The sequence below is a fragment of the Zootoca vivipara genome, chromosome 2 (genome assembly GCF_963506605.1).
Source record: "Zootoca vivipara chromosome 2, rZooViv1.1, whole genome shotgun sequence".
In the NCBI taxonomy this organism is placed as follows: domain Eukaryota; kingdom Metazoa; phylum Chordata; class Lepidosauria; order Squamata; family Lacertidae; genus Zootoca; species Zootoca vivipara.
The window spans coordinates 77,470,915-77,483,532 of record NC_083277.1 but is presented as its reverse complement, the minus strand read 5'-3'; the positions used below and the strand labels follow the sequence as shown (position 1 = coordinate 77,483,532).

The 12,618-nt window shown below is 39.5% G+C and overlaps 2 protein-coding genes across 5 annotated transcripts in view; one reads left to right on the top strand and one right to left on the bottom strand.

The window, feature by feature from the left end:
• DOCK2 (dedicator of cytokinesis 2) overlaps nt 1–12,295 on the top strand; it is a 261,176-nt gene extending 248,881 nt beyond the window's left edge. For all 4 annotated transcript variants that reach the window (XM_060271722.1, XM_060271721.1, XM_060271723.1 and 1 more), the window contains 5 exons: nt 2,643–2,770; nt 4,784–4,958; nt 7,173–7,293; nt 8,388–8,533; nt 11,112–12,295. In XM_060271722.1, coding sequence (XP_060127705.1) covers nt 2,643–2,770; nt 4,784–4,958; nt 7,173–7,293; nt 8,388–8,533; nt 11,112–11,183 — 642 coding nt within the window. In that variant the 3' untranslated portion in view covers nt 11,184–12,295. The remainder of the gene's footprint in view (nt 1–2,642; nt 2,771–4,783; nt 4,959–7,172; nt 7,294–8,387; nt 8,534–11,111) is intronic.
• Nucleotides 1–12,618, bottom strand: part of KCNMB1 (potassium calcium-activated channel subfamily M regulatory beta subunit 1) — a 312,631-nt gene that overhangs the window by 56,328 nt on the left and 243,685 nt on the right. The gene's annotated exons all lie outside the window — the stretch shown is intronic.

Here is a 12,618-nt window from a genome sequence, read left to right as displayed (position 1 = left end):
AGGCTGTGCAATAGAATTAGCCACTATGTATTTCTGACAGCTCTTGGAGCACAGCCAACTAAATAGCCGAATAATTAGATGAAATGTTTGATAGCATTAGGAATGAGAGGGTTGTTGTATATGGAAGAGAACACACTGCCCTTGCAGGTTGTAATGGTCTGATTTGGTTTTACTGAAGAAAGGCTTTCTAGGTGGTGAATTTTTAAGCTTATTCCTTGGGGGAAATTACATGGCCTGAGTCCCAAATAATGCAAATTATGGCTATTTGTCTACTTTGTGTGCATGAATGGAAGTTTATTAACTTCCCTTGTATTAACTTAATAAACTAGCTTCAGTATCCATAGTTGCATTTAAACAAACTTTGGACCCTTGCTTGAAAGCCAGAATAAGATGGGATTCAATAATAGCAAAATTACAATCTGCTAAAGTCTTCCTCCCAACCATAAATGGGGAGAAGAAGGGGGTGCACAAACCTGACATGTTGCTCAGGCTTTTTCAGTATTGTCCACATGGCAGCACTAAAGCATATTTTTGCATTATGAATGACAAGAGCCAGTGTCAGCTTGGTTGAACAGTCCATGTCACTTTCAGGTCAGCTAAAATGCATCCAGGTTCTCCTGGCTACACTAAGCTGTTCTCACGGGAGGCTTGGTATAAATAGATCCAGGTTGCTGATTTGTGTCTCACTGCAAGATCAGTTAATTTAACCTGGTCTTTAGCAAACCATGGGGAAGTTCCCAGAGTCTGACATGCACAAGCTGACATAAAGCACATGGATAAGATAGCGGCCTGGCTCTAGAGTTTTAAATGTAAAGCAAACTACTAGTGTGGTTTCTTCACTCCCTTTAGATTTGAACATCTCCCAGCCTATTCTGGGTTCCAACTTGAGCTGAAAATTTCGCATGCATATCAATGCACAGATGAAAAGTAATTTCCTTCAAGTATATGTTGCAAAATGAAGTATTTCATCACTTCTGAATATGTTCCACATAAATTAATATGCTTGGGGGATGGTAATATTTAATATATATTCCAATACATATAAAAGCCAATGAATTCGAAGAGTAGACCCCTTCTGGTTTTTTCATCTCTTTGGCTGGCTGGTGTGTTCTCTTTACCTGTGAAATGCAGCTGTGTGATTGTGTCTTCTCTCTGAACCTGGGGTCCACCAGATGAGAAGCAATTCCCACTGCATATAAAATGTAAAATGTATTTGAAAATAAACTTGGGAGCTCTAAATGGCTTCCCGTCTCTTGCCGGAGGTGGCTCTCTGAGTGAAATGAGACAGCATCAGAATGGAGCCTGAAGTATAAGATTACATACCAATTTCCATAGAGGCTTCATAATATCTCTGAAATCTGCCTTTTTTTTAAAGGCCCCGACTTTCAAGTATTAAACTCAGGGAGGTGGCAGGTTTTTTACACTCTATACATATTGAGAATAGCTTCTCTACCTTAATGCTAGGTAACTGAGGAAATTTCGGCTTTTTCGATAATGTGAGCTGAAAATAAAGAGGGTGATCTAATACAGCTCAGTTAGTCATGGATTGCACTAGCTAAGGAAGTAATGTATCATGTATGGCCTGTATGTGACTTAACCCTGGAGACTTGATCTTTCCTGGAAACACTGAGCTGCTGCAGGCAGCCTTTCTCAGGCTGATCTGTGGGTGAATGAAGAGAGTCCTCAGCCAGCAGGAATTATTTTAAGTACAAAGGCAAAGTAATGCAGTCAGGAACCCCTGGAACTGCCCCCTCCCTTTAAGGCTGCTTGTTGGGGTCTGGGAAGGTCGTGGAAGGGCCCCGGCAGCTTCCCAGGCCCCAGTGAGCATGACTGCATCTTCCTTGCCTGCCTCTGGGATGCTCCCAGAGCCCTTGCACTTCCTTCATGGAAGCCAGTAAGGAAGGCACAGTCATGCTTACTGGGCTTTGGGAAAGTGGAGTAGGACTCTGGGATGCTGTCAGAGCCCTTGTGCTGCCTTCCCAAAGCCTGGTAAGTGAGGAAACCCCACTGGGTGTGCAGGTGGGAGGGAAAATAAATATATGGAGAGCAGGGAATTGTGGGTTTTCTCTGCTCTCCATTTCTTAATTTGTTTATCTCCATCACCACCTGTATAAGGTTTTGATTGCGTAAGTGAAACAAGTGCAACTTGCGAGTTTACTGTAGCCGCCTCCTTTACATTTTCAAGGTTGGTTAGAAAGAAAAATCGAGACTCTTGCACGCCTTCTGATTCATTTTTCAAAAATAGGGTGTAGTGCCAGTATACAGAGTTTCTCCCTGAACAACTGAAGGCTAAACATTAACTCTCTAAACCAGTTACAGTTGGAACACCAAGGTTAGAAAAAAGAAGAAGATGCAGGGGAAAGGGTGTGTTATGTTAGTATGCCATCACTGAAGCTTGCTGAGCTCCAAGTTGAGCTACCTTTATGTCTTCAACACATGCTTTCCACTATTATCTTCCAACAACACACTGTTTATTTTCCACTTAATTTGCAACCTTTACAAATGGGATTAAATCAAAGGAAAACAAAATCAAGGGTTAAATGCCTTGCTGAGGTATTTGAGTTTTATCTGTTCTACCTCATGGTAAGTACCGATCTCCCTTTCCACCAGGGAAGATTAACTACCTTATATTTCCTATTCAGCCGGATTTTGATGATAGGAGAGTTGGTCGGCCAACATCTATGCTGCGATCATATCGTCAGATGTCTATTATTTCCCTGTCCTCTATGAATTCAGAGTGTGGTACACCAAACAAGACTACTGCAGAAAGGTGAGTTTTATACTGACCGCTCCATATAGATATGGCAGGAGTTTTCTCCTTCTCTTCCTTCTTTCTCCTTCATCTTCCTATTACAATGTTACATTATACAACAAAGTTCTCAAAGCAACTTAATAATACTACAGAGAATTTTTAAAAATTACACCAGAGCATAATAGCGATCGTACACTAGCTCCCAACCATTCCCCAAGTACATCAGCATAATGATGATGATCTAAAACAACAAGCTAGCAAACAACAAAAATCAAGTAGCAGGAGACAAAATTAACAAACAAGTGCTTAGGAGTAAAGAGAGAATGGAAATATATTCATGCCAACACCAGACAGGCTTCCTGGGAAAGAGCATGCCATAGTCAGGGAGTCTTTATTTCTTTATTTAATCTTGATCCCTGCCTACCTCAGGAGCCCAGGAGCAATGCTGAAAAGACCCTATCTTTTGGAGTCCCCTTCCACACTTCGATAATGACCTAAGAATCTGGGCAGGTTCATATCGGAAGCAATTTTCTGAAAGGCACTGCAGTTCCCAAGCTGCATATTATGTTTTTGTATTTTATTATGTTTTTGCATATGCTGGAAGATGCCCAAAGTGGCTGGGGACACCCAGTCAAATGGGCAGGGTACAAATAACAAAATCATTATTATAGATCAAAACCAGTACTTTGAACTGGGCCCAGAAACACATTGGAAACCAGTGCAGCCAGACCAGAGTTGCTTTTATGTTTTCAGACTGCCTGGTCCCTGTTAAGATTCTGCCCACTGAATTCTGAACTAGCATGCAATGGCTTAGCCGAGACAGTAAGAATCCTGAGAAAATACAGCATGTGATGACTCAGCTGAGAATGGTTTTTTAATCTTTTATATTTCTTAGAGAAAACCATTTCAATACTAAAAGCTACTTTTGAAATTTGCAATGGCAATCTGACTACATAGATTGCTGGTGAACCTTTGAAGACTTACTAATTCTCATTCCAGCACTACTTGCTACTTACAGTGATTTCAGGAGTCATAGCCACAAAAATATGCATTAGGCAAATGAAAATATGTGTGCTTTATTCACAGAGAAAACACTAGAGCTTGAAAACACACTGTTTTTAAAACATGAGTGTTGCCTTCCTGGATTATCTGTCCACATATTTTTAGATAATGTGGTCACTTCTAATTTGGCACCATTGTCCTCCAACGTAACATAGGAATTCCCCCTAATTATGATGATGCCAAAGATGTTCTGTTAATTAATACATTCAGCTAATGAACTATCCTGGAGTTGCTACATCACCAATAGACAGCCTAGAATTATATTTAAAAAAACTAGTAATTTTATTGTTTTAACCGTATTTCAAATATTCTTTTAACTCTTATTCTTATTGTTTTCTTGAATATGTTAACTACGGATATTTTAATTTTGCATGCATTTTATTGGTTTTACAGTTGTAAACTGCTTAGAAGCCATTTGGACATACAATCAGTATATAAATAAATTGCAAATCATAACAAAGAATTGTTGTACCATTGTTACCTATTTATATGCAGTTTGTTTTTCTTACCCCCAGAAATATTTAGAGCAGATGTTTCAAGTGTTTTGTTTTGTTTCTGGTTCCAAGCTCCCCTCTCTCACTAGCATGAGATTCAAACTTATTTTAGCCATGCCTTGAACTCTTCACCACAATTTCCAGTACCTTACCTCTGTGAGAATCTTCTGAGGTCACCTGCTTTTATTTTGCTTTGTTGTCACTTCTTGTTCCATCCATTTCCTTTCAGCTGCATTTGTGCCACTGCAAAAAAAAAAAAAAAGACTACATAAAGGTACTTTCCCCAATAAACCTGCTCTGACCCTCATTTTCTATTCTCCTCCATCAGCTTCATGCGTATACTGTACCCACCTGAGGAAATCTCGAGCTGTCTTGCACAATGGGCCTGCAATGCTGCATAGAATCATCTTTCAATATAGGAGCAGTGCTATGGGCATAATAATTAAAAGTGCTTTGCCTCAATTTCTGTCTGCAGCTTTGAACTGGAAGTCCTGTCTCCAAAGGCTACCAAGTCAGTGTCAGATGAGAATGTACGCCTGACAAGCACCCTGCCTGAAGTTAAGCTGAGAAAGTGCAGGAAGAGAGCAAAGAGAAGCAGTGTGGTCTTTGCAGATGAAAAAGCATCACCTGAACTTCTTGATATGAAAAGCGTACGTTGTTATAGATGAGTAGCCTCATTATAATTCTGGAATACAAACTGTCAATTTCATATTAGATGTATGTTTTCTGGAGAGTACCGTATGTGTCCCTTAAAGTATCAATATCCATTAAACAAAAAGATGTTGTTTTCTTGCAAGATGTGACACTCACCTTGGTAAGTGGTGGAAGATACATTTGCTTAATGGAACATGTCAGGTGTTGCTGAATGCTAACCCCTAGCATCAGCCCTAGCAAGCATGGCCAAGGATGTTGGGAGTTGTAGTTCAGCAACATCTAAAGGTTCCCCACATTTGGTATAAGTGAACCTGTATAGTTACAGTACGCCTAACAATCAAGGAGGCTAGGAATATATCCTGACCTGAACCAGATTATTATTATGATTACTGTTGGTCACAGTCAGATGGCTTGTTTGGTGGGAGGTTGTACCAGTGATCCAGAAGGAAGAAGCTGGCTGCACTTTTGTGGTCCTGATTGCTGTTGGATACTTTCAAGAGGGATAGGTGGTCATTATGAGTCTTCTTAAGGAAATTAAATATTGTTAGGGCATTGCAAGTTTGCAAACTGTGCTCTATAAACAGTGCCAAGCTGAAGACTACACCATTGGCACATTTTTGTGTGCAATCTATCATTTGAGCACTTTGATCACACTAATATATCATCAGCCTGAGTTATATAACTTGCATTGCACAATTTTATAACATCAACCCTAAGAACCAAATGTTTTTGAGTATTAAAAAAGCAACATCATTAAAACAAAAATCAAAAACAGTTTAGTAAAGAAGCCTCATCTAATTTAGTTTACTATCCAGAAGCAAGCTAACTAGAAATCACTTTGGATCATAAATCCTTTGAAAGAATTGTTACAAAAGACAAAGTTCTATCCCAATACAATCTGTTAAGACCCTATTAAATGGTCAGCAGCTTCATTTACTGTTCATCCCAGGAGTAAACTTGTGATCACATAAAATGTAAGCATACTTTTAGAATTCAATAATTCTAAATATGTTTCATATGCTTGCTGAGATCAGTATAAAATTCAGTTTTTAAAGACTATCATGACATAAATGACTAAAACTTAATTTGTGCCTGCCAAGCAGATGTTGAACAGATTTAGAGCGTTGGCCACACCTTCACCAAATAAAGAAAGATGGGGTAGAGAAGTGAATATGACACCAGTTATTTAACCTTCAGAAATTTAGCATGTGTCCTTGAGCATGTATCTCTAATTACTATGACCCAGTGGGATTTTGCTAGCTTTCTGTTGGTGATATCCTATAGAACAAAGCTTCTGCCTCATTTCAGTTTTGTGACAGGGTAAAAACCATTAGGTAGAGTTAGGCAGAAGCTCAGAGACAGCCGAAACAGCTGCTGGCTGTTCCCCCTGAGCCCCCAACCATTCCCCTCTGTTGCCAAATGACCTCTTCCTCCCCCCATCCACCCCAACCTGGCCTACTGCTCCAGGTGTGGTGGTCAATACTTCACCAGTGTTGCAGAAAGATCCAGTCTATTTGGCTTCTGTGGGAACTGTGTGTTGGGAGTGAAACAAACTACAGTCCCTGATTAAGACCTAATGCTATATTAAGATTTGTGGATTCCCTCCCCACTCCTTGCAACAGTGGAAAAGAGTGAAGTGGGTATGTTTTGCTCATATAGAGTAAGCATGTTTACTGCGACATGCAAATGAGACCATTGTAAGAAAATAGATGTGTGTTTGGGTGATCTTTCCTCTGCATTCAGTAGCTATAAGTAAAGAAATTGAAGTGCCTCCCCTTGCTTGACTAAGTAAGATTTCAAGGATGCTATAACCTTTTTTGTGCCCTTGGGCAACTCTCATTAGCTTCAAGATAACTTGTACAAAACCTCCCAGTGGACTGTATTTTTAGAGCGCAGTTCATATTCTACTGAATTACAGAGGAAAAAACTCCCATTGATTTTAATGGTCCTAGGCATCATACCTGAGTCAATAAAATGACTGCTTGGCTTTACTGATCTTTAGTTATTAAATGAAGCATTTTGCATTCTTCCTGGCTTAGCCAGGGGCAGCTTCACTTGTGAGGAAGCAGTAATCTCTTCAAATAATTGGGAAAAAAATATGTTTGCCAACACAGGTAAAATTCACACTAATAATTTTACCCTATGTGCAACTGTTAAAATCAGTTAATTCCCCCTCCTGAGTACTGTATGATTTGTGTGTTACTGCACAGCTGTCAAGAAAACATGCATTTATGAGTGACACGAATCTTTCTGAACATCTGGGGGTACCTCACAAAACATCTGTTCTCAAGCAAATGAGCTTTGCCAGCCGTTCTATGCCAACCATTCCAGGTAAGGCAATTAGGATAAGAGAATGAGAACTCTGCACTTTGGGTCTGCTTGTAATTAAAATAAAATAAAATAGGCTACTTCTGTTCACTGTTGTTTTAAAAAAGAACTTCAATCTTTTCAAATTCAAAATGTGTTGGATATTAAGTATTATATTAATGCTTTAGTGCCTAAAGCAGACATTTGATACAGGCCAAGCATCAACTAATATTTTATTCAATGTTGTCTAATCATCATAACAGTTACAATCATTTAAGATTACTATCACTGTGTGTATAGAGTGCACAGACGCAAACACAAGCAATGTGATCAGATAGCCTCACAGGCATAAGAGCCATTTAGAAACTCACAAGTATAGACACTTTTGTGCCAGCATCAGAGTAATAAAGAGTAACAGCAAAATCAAAGGAACATAAATATTCTATTGCTGTTGCAGTTAAGAACTTGTGAAGTGGTGGAACAGGTATTTTGTGTAGCACAGAAAAGAAGGAAGGGTGTTTGGGACGTATATTTAGCAAGACAAAACCCACTCCTGATAAATGCAATAATGGAGGCAGGTATCCCACTCCTCCACCTTGCTCTTTTCTCGATGAGCAGTTCTTACTCTTCACTTGATTAACTAAAGCTCTTGTGGACATTGGACAATTACCAGTGAACTCCCAGATGCACAGCATCCAAACAAGCGTATTAGAGGAGGAGTGAAATCTTGCTTGAAGCTTGGGAGCTACCTGACAGATGGGGAGAAGGCCAAACCCTTCCATTGCACTGGATCTGGAGTAGGGCAAATCCTACAAGACTAGTCATTTATTCTGGAACAGGTGTTTCTGCAGAAATCATTGGGTAGCAACACTTATCAGCCATCTTGATCCTTGTACACGCACTTTGAATGGAAGCCCTAAGAGGCATAAAGTCTTTTTTGCTTTCACAGTTTGTGTCAAGCTGTTTAATTGCTGCCATTGTCCAACCATGGGAGGACAGGGAGTTACATTTTTTGCATGCCAAATTTGCATGCTGATATTTTCTTTTCTTTTGAGAATTAATTAATTTGGGCTCTCTCTTGTTACTTCATTATGTACCAGTGTTTGCTTGTTTTTAAGGAGTAACTATGTCCGTGTGCTGCCCACCACCTGAGGAACCAAATGCACCACAGAGGATGAGCCAGGCAAGCATCCCTCCTCCCATCTTGGAGGTAGACAGGAAAACTCTAAAAAAGAAGAAAGTGAACCAGCTGTTCAAAACAATAGTAAGTGAAAATTTTCATGTTGGGGCTCAACTGAAGAGTGGTGTCTGAGTAGCTTCTAGCTGCTGATGTGCTCCAACTTTTCCCTGTGTTTTCAAAGCAGATCTTGTAACTTGCACTGAAAAGGTGAAGGACTGAAGATGCAGAACCCAAAAAGACCTACTGAGGAAATCTATCTGCTCATTGCATTATTTTTCATATTTGCCTATTCTGTATGCACACCATGCTCCAGCACAGCAATTTTAATATTAGGTTAACACAAGAAGTCTCATTTGACCTTCACTTGTACTCCTGGCCTGATTTATTTGCCAACCAAGCAAAAATTTAATGCTTCGTTAAGATTCAAAAAAAGCAAAAACAAAAGCCATGTGAGGTGAACAACTCAACCACACAGTAGCAGCACTACAGAGCACATTTCTGTTTAGATCATAGTAGGCAGCATACTTGGTACACACATTACACTGTGGTGCTTCCATACACATTTGTATAGAAGGTGTTAACAATGCTGCATTTCATGTACTCTAGGCAAAACTCTCTTCTTTCAATGAAATCACATTTTGCTTGCAAAGCAACATACAGTTTAGGCAAGTGATGGCTTACAGCCGACATCTATTTAAAGTTGATAAGTATCAGGGTTTTTTCAAAAGCATGACTGGAGATGTTATTATTTTCTAAACTCCAATGGCAAAACAAAATATGCAACCTAGAAATGCAGAGGGTGCTAGTATTTCTTGTGGTGCATGAAAAGATAGCAAGTTCTGCCATATATGTACTGTCTCACTGAAATGCTGGAAGATTTCTGACTGGTATTTCCCTTTCATATTTTGTTATAAAAGACAAGAATCGTGTTTTGTTTTAGCTGATTATGATCACTAACATTAACGTGTTCAAAGGATGCCACATAGAATATTTCAGTAATTCTTGCTACAATACTGTAAGGTAAATCAGTATTGTTAGCCCAGTAGTAGATGATGAGTATGAAACAAGAGCCCAGGGTTTGGGAACCTGTGACCCTCCAGCTCCCATCAGCCTCAGCCAGCATGACTGATGGTGAGGGATGAAGGGAGTCCAACAGTACCTGGAGAGCTATAGGTTCCCCAATGCAGCAGCAGCAGCCACTGGTTTTATTTTTATTTTTTGTGGTCCCAGCATCAGCTCACACCTAGTATCTGCCACTAAGGTTTTCTTTAACTCCTGTTTTTTTTTTTTTAAAAAAAACACTTTACAAAAAAAGCTCTTACAGAGAATCTAGCTTTTATGTTGACCTCACAAGTGTAGAGTTCAGGACTATCTGACTTGCATTTTGATCATGTACATGTTTAAAACTCAATGTGATTTGCTTTTGAGCAAATAGGAATAGTTCCAACTAAGTGTGCACAATATTGCAGCCTTGAAGTAGTAAATCAAATCACATCAAAAGTGAACAGCTTGTGGAACAAGAAGGAACATATTTTTAAAAGTCACTTCTTTCACTAATAAGATCCAAGCAAAAGCTAGGCTTTAATTCATCTGTCAGTCAACCTATATTTTGACTTCATTAGAGTTCCTTAGAATAAGGAAGTTTTCCCGTTCAAAGGGACAGCAACCTTAGGAACACCCTTCAGCTTTGATTCACTGCTTGTTTTCTGAAATCTCCCTGAACTTTAAAGTCTGATTTTAAGTATCATGTTTGCACTTGCAGTAATACAGGACAGAGAATATAGAAAGGATACTCCTAAGAGCTTAGATGCTTTCCCTGAAAGGGAATCTGTCTATGAAAAGCAAAAAAACTGAATAAAGACCTGCCTTGCAGCTGTCATATCGAATACAGTCATACCCTGTGTTACGTTTGTTTCACGTTGCAGCTTTTCAGGTTAGGAACGTGGCAAACCCGGAAGTGTTTACTTCTGGGTTCGCCGCACGCACAGAAGCAATCTGCGCGCTTCATGCATGAGCAGAAACGACGCTCTACTTACGGAGTTTTCAAGGTGCAAACAGCACCCCAAAATGGATCATGTTCATAAGTAGAGGTACCACTGTATATACATCCAAGGACGTAGGAGCACCATCATCTTGGCTGTGACCACACATCCTAGCTCTGGTGTTGTAGCAGAGAAGAGGGTGTTGCAGTGGGACCCAGCAAGATTTAGTAGCTAGTTCTTTAAGGAATCCCATGCCACCTAAGTTTTGGGGTTTTATACAGAAAGGCAAGTTAAATATTTAACATAAAAATAAACATCACTGCTTGGAGTTGGAGTGGCTTGGCATTCCTTCATGACATGCATTCATATAAGCACTAGAGGCTGATTTACGTAAGTGGGAGGAAAGCACTGGAACATTCTGACAGAGAACCCAGGTGATAAGAGAAACTGCTGGATTAGCTGTTGGACAGCGCCTTATTTGGTGTGCTTACAGCCAATGTGGTGCCATCCAGAAGTTGCTCAGTTATGACTCGCACCATTCTTGACCATTGACCATGCTAGCTGGGCCTGATGGGAGTTGGAACCCATCTGGAGAGCGCCACGTTGGCCACACCCGGCTTACAGCAAGATCACTGGAGGAAGAAAAACGTTGACAGCCAACCTTCTTTTTATGTACCCAGTACAGGACCAAGCAACTTGAAGATGGGAGGCATACCAGTGAGCGACAATCTGATTTCTTCCCAGACCAGTGAATAAATTACCTTGTTTGAAAGAGAAGTTATTTCCCAGCCAAGTGGGAAAAAGCAAGATTCCAAACCGGAGAGGAAGGCTGGCATAAAAGAACTTTAATAACATGTAATGCACAATCTATACATCTGCTGTTTTAATCAATGCACAATAGTAATTAAAATATTTGCTTTTCTATTTCTAACAAGGTTATAAAGTCAAGGCATTTTTAGTAATCTTTAGGCCAGTTCCCAGACTCGGCATTCTAGGAACATGGTGGCTCACTAGAACAAGCATCCACCTGCCACTGTGCACAAAACATAATGTGACAGATAATATGCACTTAACCTGATTTATGCAGTCCTTTTGCATTTTATTTGCACTTTTTATTAAGTGTATGTGCTGGCTTCTGTATTCCACTGCACTTATGAGATACCTAAAAGACTGATCTTGTAAATCGGGTGTTAGTTAGCTCATTGAACTGGTAAGTCCTATTTTAAATTCCCAATGAAGTTTATAGGTTGACTGAAATTCTGTTTTTATTAAAGCACAGGCCCCACTTAATTCCATGACAACAGTCCAAGGTCGTAAATTGTCTTGTCATATATTACCACTGCACCCCCAAGAATGATAGCTCTTTTGTGTTTTAATTTCACACCCACTCCGCAAACATGTAAGAAAAAGTTTCTGTATGAAAGAACCTCTTACACCCTTTCTATAGACTATATACTTACTGCAATTTACTAATCAAATGTTATATGTGGTCTCTCATTTGCTCTGAATCATCCTTCATGGAATTTATCCAAATTCCTCAGTATATTGCATAATTCACCTTGTCTTACTGACAAGAGAACTCTACATTTCCTGTATTGCTACTGTGCCAATATAATTGATTTTCTCGCCTTTCCGACATGCTTATGCTATACATTTTTGCTTGTTTCATTGCTCCGAGACAAAAGTACAGTTACATGGTTTTAGTACTATTATTGCATAACCTACCCATTTATTTTAAAGTCAATAAATGTATCATCTTGATTTGGGATTACTCAGACATTTCGACATATTCATTTGCCTATGTATCTCCTGGCTACTGTGTAAAACTGCACTGATTTAATAAACTCTGCCCTGTTTTGGGGCTTCAAAGTTCCAAGGTAAAGTTTTAAATTGTTTGTTATAACATGAAAATGTAAACTTTGGTTTGTGTGTTCTGGAAATATGAATGTCTAAAAGCTCACTTCCTCCTGGTAATTTATATTCTGCAAATGGAACTGAGATGGGGAGAGTTCAGGATCGATCACTGTTCCCTGGAGCATTTGACCGGCACCAGAAGCAGCAGCAGTCAGTGATAAAGGGCTCCTGCTTAGAGCCTACAGCAACTATAATAATGCCATGATTATATAATGGGAGGGAAATTTGGAAGAAACTACAGAGCTTTCTAAAACAACTGAGCCATATGCCTCT